General features: G+C 45.1%; 1 protein-coding gene across 1 annotated transcript; it reads left to right on the top strand.

Annotated features, from left to right (window-relative positions):
- The first annotated feature begins 208 nt into the window (after window positions 1-208).
- Window positions 209-7591, top strand: LOC109174760 (probable NOT transcription complex subunit VIP2). The gene is made up of 15 exons (XM_019324002.1): window positions 209-227; window positions 1187-1305; window positions 1558-1669; window positions 1771-1946; window positions 2096-2144; window positions 2251-2391; window positions 2782-2991; window positions 3082-3174; window positions 4534-4592; window positions 4687-4827; window positions 5032-5430; window positions 5516-5568; window positions 5726-5767; window positions 6810-6954; window positions 7308-7591. Exons 2-15 carry the CDS (start codon window positions 1288-1290, stop codon window positions 7359-7361), a joined length of 1692 nt encoding a protein of 563 aa, XP_019179547.1. The 5' UTR covers window positions 209-227; window positions 1187-1287; the 3' UTR covers window positions 7362-7591.
- The last annotated feature ends 12037 nt before the right edge of the window (window positions 7592-19628 follow it).

The following is a 19628-nucleotide window of genomic DNA, read 5'->3' as shown; positions in this document are numbered from 1 at the left end:
ATCACTCTCTGGTCTCTGCACTTTCTATTTCTAAGAGTCTCAAAGGTCTCGTGTTTCTGGACTAAATGAATCTAAACTCTCCTCACACGCAGGACTCTTCTCAGAATTGATTTCAATCGTTTAGTTTTTTCAGAGGTTTTGTGCTCGAATGTGCTACTTTTTTCCCTTTTTTTTTTTCGATATCTAGATTCGTGTGGTTGTTCTTTTGCCCATTCGTCTGCAAAGAGGTTTAGTTCGCTTGCTTTAATCGATTGATTGCGTAATTTAGAGTGATTATGCATTTGGGGGGGAATTGAGCAAGTGTTGTGCCGTCGATTGCGCTTGCATGCATTTTAGATTTATGTTCGTTTCGGTTGAGAGTTTGGAGAATAATGGATGGTGGTGAAGTAGAGATTCTTAGAGGTTTTATGTGTTTGTGCTTGATTAATATCAGAAAGGGATGGATTTCGGTGATTTCCCAGAGGAGCCCGATTGTTTCAAGGGAGTAAAATTCTGAAATTTCAGCATTATTGATAGTAATTGAATGATTAAATCATCGTGGTGAAGTACTTTTGTTTCTAGACCAGATTTAGGTTATAGAAATAATTGCTCATTACCTGAGATCTTTGTCATTTGTATCAGTAGAGGTTGATTTTATGAAATGTGCTTTATTTTAAGCCTTTTTGTTCACTGGCCAAACTGCACTGGTTTAGTTTACCTTGAGACAATTACCTCAAGTTCTATTTGGGATTGAGCATGCGGATATGTTTCATTGCAATATTTGCTGTTGACACTTTTGGAATAGGTTTATAGCCAATTTGCAACTGTGGGCTTCAAATTATATTGTAGAAAGGATGTGGATTCTTGATATTCCTTTATAGGGTCCTGACTGTTGTTGGTGAGGTAGTTTGTCTCTTGATTGCACATTAGCCATAAACCTTATGAACTGTACATGCTGCCATTGCAAAATGACTATTAGAATGGCTTTGGTTCACAATTATTGCTAACATAGCTGAGATTAACTATGGGAGTATTTTCTTCCTTGCTGTTATTTGTGTATCTTTATGAGAATTATGATAGGTGGTTTTGCCTTGCCATTATGCTAGTTTACTTTTCATGACTCCACAATTGAGTGATGTTTCTATGTCAGGGAACTATTATATTATCATGTACAGTGTTCTGATTTATTTACTTATTACGCCAATAGGGAACTTCTCCTTGCTGGCTTCTATCAAGATCAACAAGAGCTTGCTTTGGGCAGGGAATGATTCATTGCAGTTTGTTTTGAGTATTCAATCATATTCTGCAATGTCAGGGCTACTAAATGTATTCTTCTTCTCTGATTAATTTTAGAATAAGAATTTTAGTTTTGTGGACTCTGTTGCTTTGCTGTTGTTGGGTTTGATGAAGCATGTACTGAGATTTTCAAATATTGTTTGAACCTTTTTAATTAGACAATGAAAATGACCGCCAATTATGAAATTTTTGTGTTTTGAATGGAACATGGTATGCAGTTTTCAGCTTATATTGTTTATTTTGACAAAATCCTTAAGAGCTATTTGGCATGTTCTCTTGCAGTCGGGATTGAATGGATCAGCTTCAAACCTTCCAGAAACCACTGCTAGAGCTTTGGCCACTTCATTTTCAGCACAGTCAGGTTCCACTGCCACTGTATTGAATCACTCTGGTGGTATATTGTTGGTTAATTCTTTATTGTGCCATAACTTTGAATGAGCTAGAAAAATAGCAATGGTTATTTTATTTCTATTTTTTATGTTTTATTTTTTATAGGAACAGTGCAAAGCCTGCAGGGCATTCATGGGAATTTCAATATGTCAAATGTGCATGGTACATTTGCATCAAGAAATTCAGCTATGACTGGTGGTCCTTCTGGCAGTGTTCAACAAGCAGGAAATGTTTCTAATGGGAGATTTTCAATAAATAACATTCCAACTGTGCTTTCTCAGGTATCATAATAAGCTTTCTGCATGAAGAGCATTTGGTTCGGGAGTGCTGCAAAGAGTTTCTGTCTATCTGCATCATGTCTCCCAATGTACACATTTTGCATGTATAGGATACATAATGTTTCCTAATAAGCACTGACCTTTTGATGCAGTTATCGCTTGCAAGCTCTCATGGACATTCAGGGGCAACTAACATAGGAGGTATCTATTTACACACTTTTACATAGTTGGAGAGAGCTATACTTTTTTTTGCCCGTTCTCTACTCGTTTCCTTTTTACTGGGATGGGAATGTAACATTAGGTTCAGGCGTAATTGCTAATTTGGAAAATGCAGGAAGAATTGGAAATTCAATGACTAATATTGTTAGTGGGAGCAATATTGGTAGGGGTCTAAGTGCCGATGGAGGCTCAAATATGCATGGTGTTGCTTCTCGCATAAATTTAACAGGTAAGCTTGATTTTCAAATATAAATTTTCTTTTTTAATAGTTTATCTCTGTGGAGAGAAAATGCCACATGCTTTCTCAAAGTTCTGAAACTCACTTCAATTTAGGCATTTTGATAAGTAAATTCTATCATTTCTATGGAGTACTAAATAATTAACATTAGTTTTTAGGATTTAAAAACTGGACTATTACCAAAAAAAAAAAAAAAAAAAAAAAAAAAACTGGACTATTACTTCTGTAGATTGGTACTTGGGACTGGACAAACATCTAAAGATTAGCTTTAGGTGTCCCCACCAAAGGTTGCAAACTTGGGACTAGAGCATGTGATGTTTTATTTGTCAGTATTTGGTTATTTGCTTATACATTACCATTTTTCTGGCACCTGGGTTTCAGCTCCACAGATGGTATCAATGCTAGGGAATTCTTATTCAGGTGCTGGTGTACCACTCTTGCAAAACCAATTTCAAGCAGGGAATAGTCATTTAGCTTCGATGGCACTTCTGAATGAATATAATGCCCGTGATAATGCTACCTTTGATATAAACGACTTTCCTCAGTTGGGTGGCCGTCCTCCTTCTGCTGGTGGTTCCCAGGGACAACTAGGTAATTTCAATTATCAATCAACTCTTTGTTACATGATTTCTTTTTCTGATACAAATTAATATTGAAGAATCTTTTGGTTTGTGTGTACAGGTTTCATACGGAAGCCCAACATTGGTTTCTCCCAACAGAATCAAGAATTTAGTATTCAAAATGAAGATTTTCCTGCTTTACCAGGATTTAAAGGTGTTATGATTTTCTCTTTTGAAGTAAATACAAGTATGACTTTGTCAGAATGAATACCTTGTGGCATCTTAACATAATATCAATAGAATGTTGAACAGTATTTGTTGTTCTTGTCTCTTTCATTTTGCTGATGCACCATGATTGTGACCCATGTAAATATCAAAACATACACAAGGTTATGCGAAGAAAGTATTCATCTTAAGTTGATGTAGTAGAACACTAGATGTCACACAAACTGAGAAAAGAGAATAGGTGTGGGGATCTAGTCAAGTAATTTGCCTCATGCATCTTTCAGATGGATATAGATCAAAGAAAATGTCATTATTTTTGTTGTTGGTCTTGTTGTATAAGTAACAATTTCTTGAGTTAAGAGAAATGAAGAGGTACAATACGTATCACTACAGTACTACAGTATGTATTCTACAGAACTCTTGGAAATGGAAATTATTAGGTATTCTTCGCATAAATGCAGCTTTCCCCTCAGAGGAACAATTTCCTTTTCTGGCCTATCTGTTGGAAGCTATAAGCTTCTGAGAAATGTCTGGCCTTTAGTGAAGTGTGTTTGCCATTCTTCCAATGAAATTTAAATATCACTCCTTCACCCATATCCTTTTTACTTATTTAACTTTGATGCAGCTTAGGAGGCTTCTGAAAATTGATCAATGCATGTAAATTCTTAATTGATAACTTTCCTGATTTGAAATGCAATTATTATATTTTTTTCTTCTTCATGAAAGTTTAAAGCATCCCTTTATTGCAATGTACGAAGTTTCTAATAATTGATCAAACATGTAAATTTCTCCTATCTATTTTACCTCATTTTTAGATGCCATTATATTAAAACAATAGAACTATTGATGTGCTCCACTCTCTACATTTGCAATATGCTTTATAGTTACTTTTATTTACTGTACCAAATTTTCCCTTCTCTCCCTTTTCACCTTTTGTGCTTCAGTTTGATCGCCCTATTTTTCATTCTAATCACTGTCCCAAATTCCCTTATTCCTCGTTATTTTTTTTTTGGGTTCTTTCTTCATTAGTTTGATTGCCTTCTTTGTAGTACCCCTACTTACTGCCCCAGTTTTCCATTATTGTCTTTTTGCATTTTCTTTGCACTGCCCTCTTTAATTGACGCGGGGCATTTTGCCTCTTTATTGTCACGAGACTTCTGATAGAGTATCCACTTGTCAAGCTGCACCTCCACTACATGTGGTCCCACTCTTTGCGTTACAAAGTTTAGTCTGAAAAAGGGCTATAAATTTATGATTTTGCTCGAGGTTTTTGCTTTCTTTTTATCTTTCAATTATACAATGTCTTCTGACGAAGAAGATAGTGATGCTGAGTTTCCTACAAGTGCAGGGCAGAAAGATCAACTTCAAGAAAGCATGGCATCCATGATGCAATCGCAGCATTTAGCTGTAAGTTCTGGTATCTTTGTGTGCTTCTTAGAGCCTTTAGGAATTGATTCGCTACATACTTTATCTTATCATCTGTTGCATTTTGGTTTTGCAGGTGGGAAGATCATCTGGATTCAGTTTTGGTGGTAATTATTCATCACATCAACCTCAACAGCAACAAGCATCATCAACGAATGGGAGTGGGATTTCTTTTCCACCGGCAAATTATCAAGATGCCCGTTTCCATGGTCCTGAGGTATGTTCTACTGTTGATCCGTCGTGTCACTTCAGCTTCTGCAATGTTTTGGTTGACTGCACCTTGGGGTTTGCTGTCCTGTTCGCTGGTGATTACTTTTTGGGAAGGGAGAATTGATATTTTATCATTTTGTCTATAAATGCTTTCTTTTTCCCCCTCTGGTTATTATCTCTTAGTTTAGTAATAATTATTTGTTCCTTTAAGGCTCGAACCATGGGTCCACCTTCAACCGGATCAGGTTCTTCCAACTTGTCAAATTTGGGACCTTATGATCAACTTCTGGATCACTATCAGCCATTCCAAAGGCAATCTCAGTTCCGCTCAATCAGCCCATTTAGAGATCAAGATCTGAAACCCCTACAGGCATCACAGGCTGCTGATCGATTTGGAATGTTTGGTTTACTAAATGTTATCAAAATGACAAATCCTGCTTTGAGTACACTTGCTCTTGGTGTTGATCTGACTTCACTTGGTCTAAACTTGAACTCAGCAGAAAATCTTCATAAGACTTTTGCCTCTCCTTGGTCTGATGAACCTGCCAAAGGGGAGCCTGAATACACCATCCCAGAATGTTATAATGCTAAACAATCTCCTGTCCTAAAAGTAAGCTTTCAATAATTCTATTTCCGGAAGTACCACAAAATTGTGCTTATCACATGTGTTTTGATATGCTATTTTGCTAATGCAGCAAAGTTACTTCTCAAAATTTAGGCCAGAGACATTATTTTATATCTTCTACAGGTAAATATGTGGTGAAATGAGGACGTTGTAGCATTTAATCTAATTTTCTTTTGCTTTAGCATTTGATACTTTTATAGGTAATATTTCTTGCTTGCTCCCAGACAAACATTATTGTTGTTAACTCTGAAATGATGCTTTTGTTATCTTCCCTTTGTAGCATGCCTAAGGAGGAGGCACAACTGTATGCGGCAAATGAGTTGTATGTCTCTCTCTCTTTCTCTTACTCTCTCTGTGGATTAAATTGCAGTATTTAACTTATTCTTATTTCTGCTTTGAGGGCATTAATTCTCAGTAAATTGGAGATAAGAATCAAGAAAGTAATCTGGATGCAACTAGAGTTGTGCATATTATGTATTCTTGTTGTTATTATTATTATTATTATTATTATTATTATTATTATTATTGTTATTATATTTAGGTGTTGTGTTTTTTTTTTTTAAGAAAGTAATTAGCAATAGATTAGGTGACATTTTGGAAATGGTTGCAAAGACAAAAATATTATATGTGTGAAGTGAAAATATTGAATTAACTATTGCCGATTTTGGCAATCTGGGTTGACAATGGAATTAAATGGAGAGAGAGCATGTATTGCGAGAGAATGCTCTGGGGATCAGGGAATCCTTTCTGTTTGCATCATGAGGACTAGCAGAAAGGGAATTTAATATGTTTCGTCCCTTCATGTAAAGTGAACGAGTCTAGATCTGTGTTTATATAATTCAAAGTACAAGACTTACAATATATACTGGAATATTCCTAATTAATTGAAATCTTTCAATCTGTGCTATAATTGATTCTTTACACACACACATATAGTCCAATTCCCATGCATTTTCATATCCCCTTCCTCACTCCACCCCCAGGTTTCCTGCTCACCTAGATAAGTTCTATGGGGTGATCAATGCTTCGAGTGTTGAAAAAGTTCGGCTTAAGAATGTTTTTTTTCATCTAACCAGCATGCTTGACAATTTTTATATAAATTCAATTTGCATTAGTTAGTGGACAAGTGTTATCCAATCACATATTAGTAACCTCCCTTGATAGGATTAGACCTGAGAGGTTAGTAACCAGCAGTTGCTAGTAGTAGATGACAAGAACTGACTCGAGCCTTTTCATAACCAAATTCCAGACTTCCATGTTTCCTTACCATGCATCTTATAAAGAAAAGGAAAAAGAAAATATTGGAAGTACAGATTTTAAATAATTCATTCAAGTTAACATGCAAATTGTTTAATGTTCTTCAGGCATGTTAGGGGGTGGTTCTATCACAGAGAGCTCCGCCTATGGTTCACAAGGGTCACAAATATTGAGCCTCTTGTCAAGACTGCTACTTACGAGAGAGGCTGTTACTTCTGCTTTGACCCCAACACTTGGGAGGTCGTGAGAAAGGTTTGCACTTATTAACTACTCCCTCCGTCCCGAATTGATTGTCACATTTACTTTTTGCACGTTTTTTAAGGAACTAAAGTAAATGCTATGTGTTTTTCAATTGTGCCCTCACTGTTCTCACTTCTGTAAATAAAAACAATAAGAAATCAAAATTCATAAGGGTAATTTGGAAAAAAGCAGAATGATGGTGATGTTCAATTTTGGAAATAGGACAACATTTTGGAACAAACTAAAAAGGAAAGTAAGATAGGTAAAATGGACCGGAGTGAGTACTCTATAGGGATATTTACTTTCTGGAGTTCAGCATATAATCCATTAATAAAACCCCCTTTTTTATTGGTTTTTGGGTTCAGGATAACTTTGTTCTGCAGTACGAAATGATTGAAAAGGTCCCAGTGCTTCCTTAGAAGTTACCAGCTGCCCAAGATGGTTCCATGTGCATTTTCCATTGCTATCTTCAGATTTCTTCTGAATAGAACTTTCTTTATAAATTAGAATAATAGAGATGTAATGTTATTGTAAAAGATTCTTGATTTCTCAGTCATCACCTTTAATTTAGGCCCACTGGGATTTGTTCCCAGGAGTTGGCGCCTTTGGCCTAGTTCTATGCTTTGTTTTACAGTCTTTAGGGTTAAAATAGTAGTCAATTTCTTTTTCAATTGCGATACAATTAAAGTGTCTTATGAGAAAAGAATAACTGCGCTTGGGTATGGTTATGCTTTCTTATATGATCAGAAACATATGGCAAATGCAGGTTCATATAATACGATAAATATAGATATGTAAATTGTTAACTGCATGAACAAAATATGTTAATTACGAACACATGATGTTGGTAAACATGTTATGTTTATTGTTAACATTTTTTGTACTTGCACTTAATAATTTGTGTATGTAGTTATCATGAGGTTAACTACAGATACATATATGTCAACTGCTCTGCAAGTACAAAATTTGAAGTTTATTTTTAGATAAAGGTTTATAATGTAAGGTAAATTTTGGTCCATGGTATAATTTACCATTTGCTTATAATTATAGAGTAGGTCTTGTATGAGATCATTTTACATGTGACATGTATTTTTTAGTTATAATGTAATGCGTTTTTTTTTTTTTTTTTTTTTTTTTTTTTTTTTAGATTCATACAAGTATTACTTTTTAATTAAAAAGCATTACATATTTCATAGTTTATTCCTCCATCGGTTCTTGTTGGGGTTGCAGCACTGCATGTCCAATTGGTCCACAAAACAGAACACATCATACTGATCATAGGATATTGCAATTTGCAAATATAAATATAGCATTCTGTCTCACACAAATTGTCTAAATTGTCTCTAATGGTATTGGTAGCTTAAGCCTTTGGTGTTAGTTAACCTCTGATTTGAGCATCCTGGTACCTGGTTCTTCATGTCAACAAACTCCAAGAATCAAATCCCGGTACATCTATCCCTATTGTCTACTCCAATAATCAAATAGCATTTTCCTTTTATATTTATACAGACACATGGAATCAGAATTCCAAAACCCAATAAAAAATATTCTTTCTTTATTAATTTTTTTTAGTACTATTAACTCGGTAATATATGTTCTATACTTTCTCAATCTGTTGCAGTCTAAAGAGTCAATATCTCACTACCGTAGTTCGATCCTATAACCTTCCCTCAAGGAGAGTCACAAAGGTGCTATTTGAGGACAAGGTGCTTCGCATTATTTCTTTATTAATTATTCTACTTGTAAATAAGGAATCAAATCAAATTTGGAAATAACTAATCCTGTTTTTGTAGTTGGAATTGTCCATCCCTTGTTTAGTTAATCATTAAATACATTTCCATGTTTTCCATGTTTGATTTGATTCCTTATAAAACCATGTTTAATGACAGCTTAAACCCTAATTAGTCCCCTCCATACTCTAGATTCTAGAACTATCTAGGTTTGGTCGAATAATCTAGGTTTGGTCGAATAGTTTGGTCTTTCTGCTAGAAACATTAAACTAATGGATACACTAACTTATTTTGGGATTAACTGTTAACTGTGGATATTAGATATATAATTAGGTTAGTTGATTGTATTAACTATTTGTTCAAGAATGATTGATGAAACTATCAATTGGATTTTTATTATTGTTTTGAAAAAATCAATTGGATTTAGTTTAAGGGGAATGGAATCAAAATGATTGGGATATTTATTTACTCATTTTTTTAATATCTCAAAATCGAAATCATATCTTCATTCTTTCACACTTTGATGAAAGAAGGCATACATATTTTTTGTTTTCAATCAAACTTTCATGTTTTTGTTTATTTCATCAATCATACTTATAGTTTAGTTCTTTTCAAAAAAAAAAAAAATACTTATAGTTTAGTTTACTATATTTCTAATTTTCATGTTTGAACCATGATGGATTATATGAACCCGGGGGTCCGGATTATACAACCCGTATATATGGTTGAATATGATGAACGAATAATAAAATGATTAATATTGTATTAATTGAGTGTATAGTGCTATTACAGAGGTAATCAACGTGTAACAGTCAGACAATTGTTGTAGGAAAGGTAGAAGATGCTTGAATAGGACACGGGGAGTGCTTTTATACTCCCCGGCCGCTACTGGCCTGGTACGCGGAAGGAGCCACGATCAGCGCCGCAAGACTCGCTCCACGCGAGGACCCAGTCTCCGGCCAAGCCCGGAACTCGGCCGGGCCGACCCCACGTAGGCCGACCCCGGGTGCGCCGGCCGCCCCGTGGTGGCCGGGCCTACGTAGGCCGACCCCGGGGTGCCGAACCCATGTTGGCCGACCCCGGGGTGCCGAGCCCATGTTGGCCGACCCCGGAGTGGTTCGTCACTCCGTGTGCATAGTAGCCGGGGACCTCGTGATAGTAGCCGAGGACCCCGCGGTTGTAGTCGAGGACCCCAGGGAGGTAGACCCCTCCATGGTCTGTCCGGCCGCGTGCGTAGCCCACTCGGTGCCGGGTGCGATCCGCTCCATATTGCTTCGCTCCGGGTTCGCTCCGTAATTATTCCATCATAAGTCCCCCACTCTCGGGGCTGCGAGATGTCGTTAGCCCAAGAGAGTACCAAAGCCGATTAATAATTACGGACCCCCTCGTGTTTTAACGCTTTATCCTTTGTCTATGCTTGCTGTTGTGCAAGCTGTCGCTCGAGCGGCGTCCATGGAGAGTGTGTTGGGGACCCTTCGGGCTCAGCTGGGTGCCGAGATGAGAGGTCGCAAAGAGCTGGAGGCGGCGCACAAGGCCATGGGAAGCAAGCATGCGGCGTTGGAGGGCAAGTATGCCGAGTTGATTGCCAGCCGTGCACGAAAGCGCCGGGTGCATGATGAGGCTTTGAAGGCAGCCGTATCGAGCTACAAGGACTCCGAGGTGTTAATCAAGAGGGCGGCCGAGACCTCCTCGAGAGGTCGGTAGCAACCTCCTCGAGAGGTCAGCCGAGACCTCTCCGAGAGGTCGGTCGAGACCTCCCCGAGAGGTCGACCGAGACCTCTTCGCGAGGCCCGTCGAGACCTCCCCGAGAGGTTGGTAGTCACCTCCTCGAGAGGTTGGCCGAGACCTCCCCGAGAAGTCGGTCGAGACCTCCCCGAGATGTCGGTCGAGACCTCCTCGAGAGGTCGACCGAGACCTCTTCGAGAGGTCGGTCGAGACCTCCTTGGGAAGTCAGCCAAGACCTTGTCAAGTGGCAAACGAGGTCGGACCTCGTGCTCCCCATAGGGTAGCCCTATGACTCCAAGTCACCGCACTTGGGCGGCTCCTCCCGTCCGGCGATAGGCGAGGTCGGACCTCGTACCACCCCTAGGGTATCTAGATTGTGTTACGCTCGTTCGGACCTCGTACCGCCCTTAGAACGTCTTAGTGATTCTTGGGTTGGAGTGTTCTGACTCGCATCCCGAATCCTTCCGTTCGACGATAGGCGAGGTCGGACCTCGTATCGCCCCTAGGGTGCGAAGATTGCGTTACGGCCTCGTACCGCCCTTAGGACGTTTTAGCGATTCCGGGGTTGGAGTCCTTTGACTCGCGCCCCGAACCCTTCCGTTCGGCGATAGGCGAGGTCGGACCTCGTACCGCCCCTAGGGTGTGCGCTGCGTCTAAGCTGGTCGTCTCGGTTGGCCGCGCACGCGGCCGCCTTCCCGGGGACGTCCTCTGGCCGGCCGACCTCGTGTCGGCCGAACCCATGTCAGCCGGCCTCGTAGCGCCCGTCTCCGCGTGCGCCCGTACTCATTATCAACTCGGGGCAAGGTAATTGCTCAACGTAATTCATTATTGTAACACCCCCTGAAAACATGCTATATAAAAGCCTTAAACATGCAGATAATTAAACCAAACAACAATCACAGCGGAAGACTGAAAGATAAATAGATAGATATAATCTGGAACACAGGGTGCTATGCCACGTTCACCAAAAGGATGAACGCACAGACAACATCTGCAATGTTTACATCTAAACCCATTGTCTCAAAGTTCTACATCTAAACTGGCACACAGGTCACAAAACGTAAGGGAGAAGCTAAACTAGCAAGTACTAGACCGCGCACTCGCCTAGACATCACCTAAAAGAACACAATAAAACCTGGGACGACGCCCGGTCAGCGAATAATGCTGGTAACCCACCAATACATGTGAAATAACATACATAGATAAGATATAAGTTGTAAAGCCAATTTCGAAACGAAGTATATAAGTACAAAACCAAGAGCAATAGTCAACACAAGACTCACCACTCTCAACAACAACACGGGAACACATCCCAAGACCACAAAGAACAACACGACCCACAAGAACGGCTCAAGGCATGATCTATCATCACACAATAGATCAAAACCCGACATGCACAACGTAAAGGAATAAGATTCACCAACGGCAACACTTGCCTTTGTGACTACACATGTCACAAGAGAAGAACTCACAACAACGGCTACACGAGCCCTCGTGACATCACCCATCACGAGTTGATATGCCTTCCTTATGCCCGGTTCCAACCTTATGGCTACCCCCAACCTTATTTCTTCTTCCAACCATTACCTCCAGGACCCCTGTACATACAAGTCCAACCTTTTCCCTCCTGGGACCGTCGTCCCCCACCAACGACCACCAACGAGACCACCAATTTCATAGTACACGAGGGTACCGTACACACACACGGCAACACATGCCACCCAAGAATCACGTGAACCTTACACAAAGGTCACAACTCCATAATCACGTCACGGCCACCACGAGGACCGCTGCAATACCTTGGTGACTAGTGTCCCATACCACTAATCGTGCAACCCAGGTAAAGCCACACACACATCACACCTCAACAGGAATCAATCAACGGATCACAATGAAGATATGAAACCATACTCAATCAAGGAATGGGTCACAGCCCAACAACAACGATGAATAACACAAGTTATCATCAACCAATCGGAAGGTACAAACAACGCACACGCTAGTATTTAAACACCGACCTAGCATGCTTATCAAATGGGTAAACCAAACGTAGTTCCGAAGAACACACAAGACTCATCACGGTTCAACGAAACACAATGTTGAACACTTAGCACGATTCAAGACACCAAAAACCTACATGGATACCTACCATATAGTTCTAGACATACGAAACATCAAGAAGACACTCAAATAGTTCCACAAAAGAACATCGGGAAGTTAAAAGACCAAATACCGAGTCAAAAGAATCACGAGGAACAAATCCCTCAACAACACCACAGCGTTCCCCGCGGGTGGAACCACGGGTAGGCTCCCACCCGTGGTTCCGCCCGCGGGTACACTACCCACCGGCCCTTGTACCCCGCGGGTGGGCGGCGGGTTGGAGCTCTACCCGTCGTTCCGCCCGCGAATACGTATACCTGCACAAATAATCCCTTCGGGGATTTTCAACTCCAAGCTCAAATTCAAGTCCAAAACATGCCAAATCTCACCAAATACAACAAAATGACTTGAATCAAAGGAAATGCCAAGCAATGGCAAAAATGAACCCTAAACACAAGCTCTAGATATGCATTTTCACAAGACAATGCATAAACACTCACATTTCATAGCAAAAACACATGTAGAATCCAAGAAATATTCACATAGGTAAGTAAAATAGATTTTGTAGAGCATGTGTTACCTCTTGTAGACTAAAGACTTCACTTTACACCTCAACAAGCTCCTCTCAAGGCTCACCTTCCAAACCCACTTCAAGAACATACCAAAAGATCATAAATATCCTATCTTTAAGAAAATACACCTTAGATAAAACCAAAAACACAAGATGAACCTAGATCTTACCCTCCTAGATGCCCAAATATGTGAAAGGTTGAATCTTGGAAGCAACTCTTGAAGTTTTGGCAAGGCTCCAACTTGGCTTGGAAGAAAAGCTATCTACCTTTTTAGAGAAAAGGTGGAGCTAGATTTTTAGAAAGTGTAAGGAAAGAATGAAGATGGTCTACTAGGTTAGGTTACAATACTAACACCAAGTGAAAGGTCAAGAATACCCTTACTAACTTAAGGAAGTGTAAGGGAACAAGGGAACTCCTTACAAAGCTTAAGGTACAACTTTGACTTAGGGGTTGACTAGTCAATTACTAGTCCCCGACTATTGAATTTTCAGGATTTTAGGAATTAATTCACCAATTGAAATAGGATTAATTACTCAATTAATCCCTTAATTGAATTTGGATTTCGGGGTGTCACAATTATTTCCTTACGATAAAAAACAAAACATTATTGGGGGGTCGGGCCGTACAAATGCGCCTGTACTGGTAAAATGTTAGCAAGTGCTCTGAGTTCCACACCATGTCCACCGTCTTGCCTGACGGGGTCCTCAACTTGTAGCTGCCCGGGCGTACTATGGCTTCGATCACATATGGTCCTTCCCACTTCTTGGCTAACTTACCTCCATCCTGGGGTTGGCTTGCCTCTCACCTCAGGAGGACGTAATCGCCGACTTGAAAATAGCGGGGTCGGACTCTGTTGTCATGGTAGGACTTAGTCTGGCGCTGGTAATTTTCCGCGCGAACCATGGCGTCCTCCCTTCTGTCGTCGATGAGATGGAGGTCGGCGTCATGGTGCTCCTCATTGAGGTCGGGGTCGTACACCGCGACCCGATAGGATGGTATCGCGGCTTCGGTGGGGGCCCGTGCTTCGAACCCGTATGCCAGCGCAAACGGTGTCTCCTCGGTGGCTCTTCTTGGGGTGGTGCGGTATGCCCATAGGACGGTGTCTAACTCCTCCACCCATGTACCTCCGATCGCGTCTAGGTTCTTCTTGATGCCGTCCACTATAGTTCTGTTGGCGTTCTCCACCTGTCCGTTTGCCTGCGGGTGTGCTTTATATACCATTGGTCGCGGAACTCCTTGAATTCTTTGCTCTCAAATTGCCGTCCGTTGTCGGAGATGATTTGCATGGGGACTCCAAAGCGGTACAAAATGTTCATCTGTACAAACTCCGTGCACCGAGCGCTCGTGATGGTGGCGAGGGGCTCTGCTTCAACCCACTTTGTAAAATAGTCTATGGCGACTATTATGTACTTCCTCTTCGCGGACCCCATGGGTAGGGCCCCGACTATGTCGATTTCCCACCGTGAGAATGGGATCACCGTGCTGATAGGCGTGTAGCTGGTTGCTGGCCGACCCGGCTCAGTGTGGAAGTGCTGGAAGATCGGGCACTCCCGGGCGTACTCCACGCACTCCTTGGCCATCTTTGGCCAAAAGTACCCCTGTAATAGGGCCCTCCTTGCCATGGCGAAGGCTCCTTGGTGTGCCGCGCAAGTGCCCTCATGTATCTCTTCCTTGACGGACTTGGCTTCGTGTGGGTATAAACACCGGAGGAGGGCGCCGTTATAGGACCTTTTGTAAAGGGTGTCGCCAAGGAGGACATATATTGGTGACCTCCTCTTGAATGCCTTCGCGGCCACCTCGTCTGCTGGCAGGGTACCCGTTCTCTTGTACTCCACTAGGTGGTCTAATTAGCATAGGGGCCGAGTTTGTATGGGGAGGACTAGGTAGGCCTCGAGGCTGGACCTCTGGAGGTCTTCAATCCGTGCTATCTTAGAGACGTGCTCCGGGGTACTGAGGCCGAGCTTAGAGAGCAAGTCCGCGTCCCCGTTTTAACTTTGGGGTACCTGCAAAATTTCGTAAAGGGTCAATTGACTTAGGACCTGGAGTAACACGTCGCGGTATCTCCTCATCCTCTCTTTGTTGGCTTCGAACTCACCGGTCACCTGTCCGACCACCAGTCGGGAGTCGCACAGCACCTTTACCTTGGAGGCCCTTAGGCCCAACGCGAGCCTAAGGCCGCCCAGCAGCGCCTCGTACTCGGCCTCGTTGTTGGACAGCTTGAAGTGGAAGCGAAGCGCGTAGTAGGCCCGGAACCCCTCCGGGGTTACTAGGACCACCCCTCCGCCACACCCCTTGAGGCCGGACAAACCATCCATGGACAGGGTCCACCAATCCTCCTCATTGCTCCGGGCTAGCTCGGTTGGCTCTCGGGCGGTGCACTCGACTATGAAGTCAGCAAGCGCTTGCCCCTTGATCGCGGGTCGAGGTTTGAATTGGACGTCGTATTGGCTCAGCCGCATGGACCACTTGACCAACCTGTTTGCCGACCCCAAGGCCCTTCGTACTGCCTCGAGGGGTTGGTTGGTAAGGACCCGCACGGGGTGTGCCTGGAAGTAATGGCCAAGCTTCTTGGCCATGGCGTCCACGGAGAAGATTGCTTTCTCCGTGGGTGAGTACCTGAGCTCTGCGCCTCGGAGAGCTCTGCTCACGTAGTACACCAGTCGTTGGGTCCCCGCGTCATCCCAGACTAGCACGGAGCTGATCGCGGCTTGCGAGATGCCCAAGTACAGGTATAGGGCCTCCCCTTTTTCCGGTTTGGCTAGGGGGGGGCAACGACATGAGGTGCGCCTTGAGGTCTTCGAAGGCTTTCTGGCATTCGTCCGACCACTCGAACCCCTGGCTCTTCTTGAGGACCCCGAAGAATGGCAAGGAGCTCTCGGCCGACCTCGAGAGGAATCGACCGAGGGCTGCCAGCCAACCATTGAGGCGCTGGACCTCGCGGAGGGACCTCGGGGGTTCCATCTCTAGGATGGCCTTGACTTTCTCGGGGTTGGGCTCAATGCCCCTTTTTGAGACTATGTACCCCAAGAATTTCCCTCCGTGTACCCCGAAGGTGCACTTTTTGGGGTTCAAACGTAAATCAAATTGCCTCATAATGGAAAATACCTCGGTCAAGTCGGCTATGTGGAGGTTGGCCTCCGTGCTTTTCACGATCATGTCGTTGACGTAAGCTTGCAGGTTCCGGCCGAGGACCTTCTTGAACACTGTGGCCACCATTCTTGTGTACGTGGCTCCCGAGTACTTGAGCCCGAAGGCCATGACCCGGTAACAAAAGACCCCTTCGTGGGTAGTGAACGCCGTCTTCTCTCCGTCGTCCTCGTGCATGAAGATTTGGTGGTACCCCCGGAAGGCGTCTAAGAAGCTCATGAGCGCGCATCCCGCAATCTCGTCCACCAGTTGGTCTATGTTGGGTAGCGGGAAGGGGTCAATGGGGAATGCCTTGTTAAGGTCCGTGTAGTCCACACACATCCTCCACGTAGGTGGCTTAGGTGCGAGGACTACGTTCGCGAGCCACGTCGGGTATAAGACCTCCCTTATCTGCCCGATCTCGAGGAGGGTGTCGACCTCCTTCTTCACAAATTCTCGCCTGTCCGCGGCGAGGTAGCGCTTTCGCTGTTGGACCGGCTTGGCTTTGGGGTCCACTGCCAGTTTGTGCATGATGACCTCCCGACTGAGGCCCGGCATGTCCTCGGGACCCTAGGCGAACACGTCCTTGTAGTTGCGGATAACCTCAACGATCCGACCCCGGAGGTCGGCCGGGAGGCCTGTACCCACCTTCACCATTATGTCGGGTCGGCTGAGGTCCAGGATGACCTCTTCTGTCTCCACTGCGGGTTTGGCTCGGGGCCGCTACTCTTCCTCTCGAAGCGCCTTCTCGGTTACGGTGTACCTGGAGGTCCTTCTTTGTTATTTGGCGGCATGCCTTCAAGTAGCAGCTCCGACTGATTTTCTGATCTCCTCGCGCGACACCCACTCCAGTGGGGGTGGGGAACTTGAGGCAAAGGTGCTCCATGGAGATGATGCACTTGAGGTCCTCCAAGGCAGGCCGGCCAAGGATGATGTTATGGGCGCAGCTGATTTTTACCACCATGAACTCCACCTCTCACTTTTTGACGTGCGGCGGGGTGCCGATCTGCACCTCGAGGGTGATGGAGCCCTCTGTCTCAATGGAGTCCCCTGTGAAACCAGATAGCGGGGTCGGTACCTGGAAGAGCTGCTTCCTGGATAGACCCAGCTGCGTGAAGGTGTCATAATACATGACGTTCACGGAGCTCCCCGTATCGACCAGTACCCGGTGGACAATGATGTCTTTGAGCTCCAGCCTGATTACCAATGCGTCTCGGTGGGGCAAGGGGCCATCTGGGAGGTCGTCGTCGGTGAATGTTATAGGCTCCCTGCGTGTCCTCTTTTCGTGGAGTGCTCGGACGACCTCCCCCACGTACAGGCTCCACGCCCACCTCTTCCTCTCAGCGGGCGTGTCTCCTCCCTTCGGGCCGCCAAAGATGACGTGGATGACTTTCTTCTTTGGCGGGCTTTCTGGCTCAGTCTCCTCGTCCTCCGTGAGTTGGCCGAGTTCCTTCTTGCGCGGGGCAGAGGCGGATGGCCTGGCGCCATCCTTCTTCTTCCAGGCGTTTTCGGGGCCTTTGGCGTGGTCCTGCCTGGATCTCTTCACATATTGGCCTAGGTATCCCCGTTGGATGAGCTCTTCGATCTGCCTCTTGAGGACCATACATTCGTCTGTGTCATGCCCGCGCTACCGATGGAAGCGGCAGTACTTCTTCGGGTCGGCGTTGGGGGAGATCTTCAAGTACTCCTCGGGGAATGACATGATGCCCATGTCCTCCGCGTGGTCTAGAATGACACTCACAGGCTGGGTTAGCGGGGTTAGGTGTCGTAGCGGGGCTAGGTGGGAACCCCGATCACGGCGTGATCGCGACGGGCGGCGATCTTCCTAGGGTTGAGGTGCCTTGTCGCCCCGGCCCCGACCTTCCTCTTCCTCCTTCTTCCTCTTCTCCGCCGCATCGGCGTTGGCATACCGCGCGGCGCGGTCCATCAACTCCGTGTACGTCTTTGGCTCGTTCCAGGCGAGGTCGCTGTGGAAAGGACCGGACCTGAGGTTGTTGGTGAAGAATGGGATAGCGGACCTTTCGTCGAAATTGGCCACCCACATGGCCTCCTTCTTCCCCTTGCTCAGGTACTCCGCCAAGGTCTTTGACTTGTGCTGCTTTAGGTAGCACAGGTCGGCGAACTGTTTCCTTCGTTGTATGCTGCCCGCGAAGTGTGACATAAACTTCTTAGCTAGGATGGCAAAAGTGGGGATGGACTCCCTCGGCAAGGACCCGAACTAGTCTTGGGCCTAGCCATCCAGAGTTGTGCAGAAGCCGCGACACATGATTGCGTCATTGACGCCCGTCATCATCATGACTGCTTTGTATCTGTTGAGATGATCACGTGGATCCGTCGACCCCGTGTAGGGTTTGATGGCCGGGAATCGGAAGTCCCGAGGCAGGGGCTCGGCCATGATGTCCTTCGTGAAAGGTGTGGCCAGGGCGTCCCGAGGCTCTAGTGACTCGTCGCGTGCCTCTATCTTGCGCTGCAACTCGCGCATCTGCCTGCGCAATTGTTCCATCTTCTCGTCGTGCTGGGCGCTCGGAGGTCAGCCTCTGGTTTCCCCCGAGCGCTCCACTAGTGGGGTCGGCTCTCGTGGCCCTGCAACACGAGGTTCATGGCTCTGGGATCTCCGCGAACACGACGACTTTGCCTGTCTGGCATTCGTGGCCGGCCTCGGCCCTAGGCGGTCTCGCGCCGGCACGTGCGGGCCCAGTCGCCCGAGTGCGAATGCGGTCCGAGTCGGTCGAGTCCTCCTCTCCTCCCGTTGCTCGTGCCGGCCTCGGCTGGCCTCCGCTTCGTCTCATCTCTCGGATGGTCGCGGTGAGTTGACTTCCCCATCAGCCGGCGTCACGGGCGCCCGGGGCACGTGATTGCTGGGGCCACCGTGCTCCCTCGGACGGGGCAGAGGTGGAGGTGCCGGGGTACCCCGTCGCAGCCCCGTCGCAACGCGGTTAAGCGCGGTCGTCGCCTGCTCGAGTGCGGCGGCCTCCTATTGGGGAGTCGGAATCGGGGGTGGGACGGGTGGCGCCGTCCCGTTGAGCGGGCGATTGTTGGTGAGCCGACCCCGGAGGTCCTCCGCCGTCCCCCGCCGGTTCCCGTTGATCTGGTCTCTTAGGTCCCCTCCCGCCCCCACGGGCACGGTCTGCCGACTCGCCGTGGTCCCGTTGGGGTGGTTGGCGAGGGAGAGGTCGCATGTGTTGCGTGAACCCTGCGAGTTGTGGGTGTTCGACCCGGATCTTGTCATCACTGCGGATGAAGGATAATAGGGAAAGTGCTTAAGCTTGTATAACCGCTCTCAATAAGGGCACCTATGATGGATTATATGAACCCGGGGGTTCGAATTATACAACTCGTATATATGATTGAATATGATAAACGAATAATAAAATGATAAATATTGTATTAATTGAGTGTATAGTGCTATTATAGAGGTAATCAACGTGTAATA

This window comes from Ipomoea nil, unplaced genomic scaffold, assembly GCF_001879475.1.
Source record: "Ipomoea nil cultivar Tokyo-kokei standard unplaced genomic scaffold, Asagao_1.1 scaffold0656, whole genome shotgun sequence".
In the NCBI taxonomy this organism is placed as follows: domain Eukaryota; kingdom Viridiplantae; phylum Streptophyta; class Magnoliopsida; order Solanales; family Convolvulaceae; genus Ipomoea; species Ipomoea nil.
This window is presented reverse-complemented; position numbering and strand designations above follow the sequence as displayed.

Bases quoted from the DNA above. Each gene is read 5' to 3' on its own strand.
- LOC109174760 (XM_019324002.1), top strand. The intron at 2,992-3,081 runs GTAATTTCAATT...TTGTGTGTACAG, and splicing joins TGGTTCCCAGGGACAACTAG to GTTTCATACGGAAGCCCAAC. The intron at 4,828-5,031 runs GTATGTTCTACT...TGTTCCTTTAAG, and splicing joins CCCGTTTCCATGGTCCTGAG to GCTCGAACCATGGGTCCACC.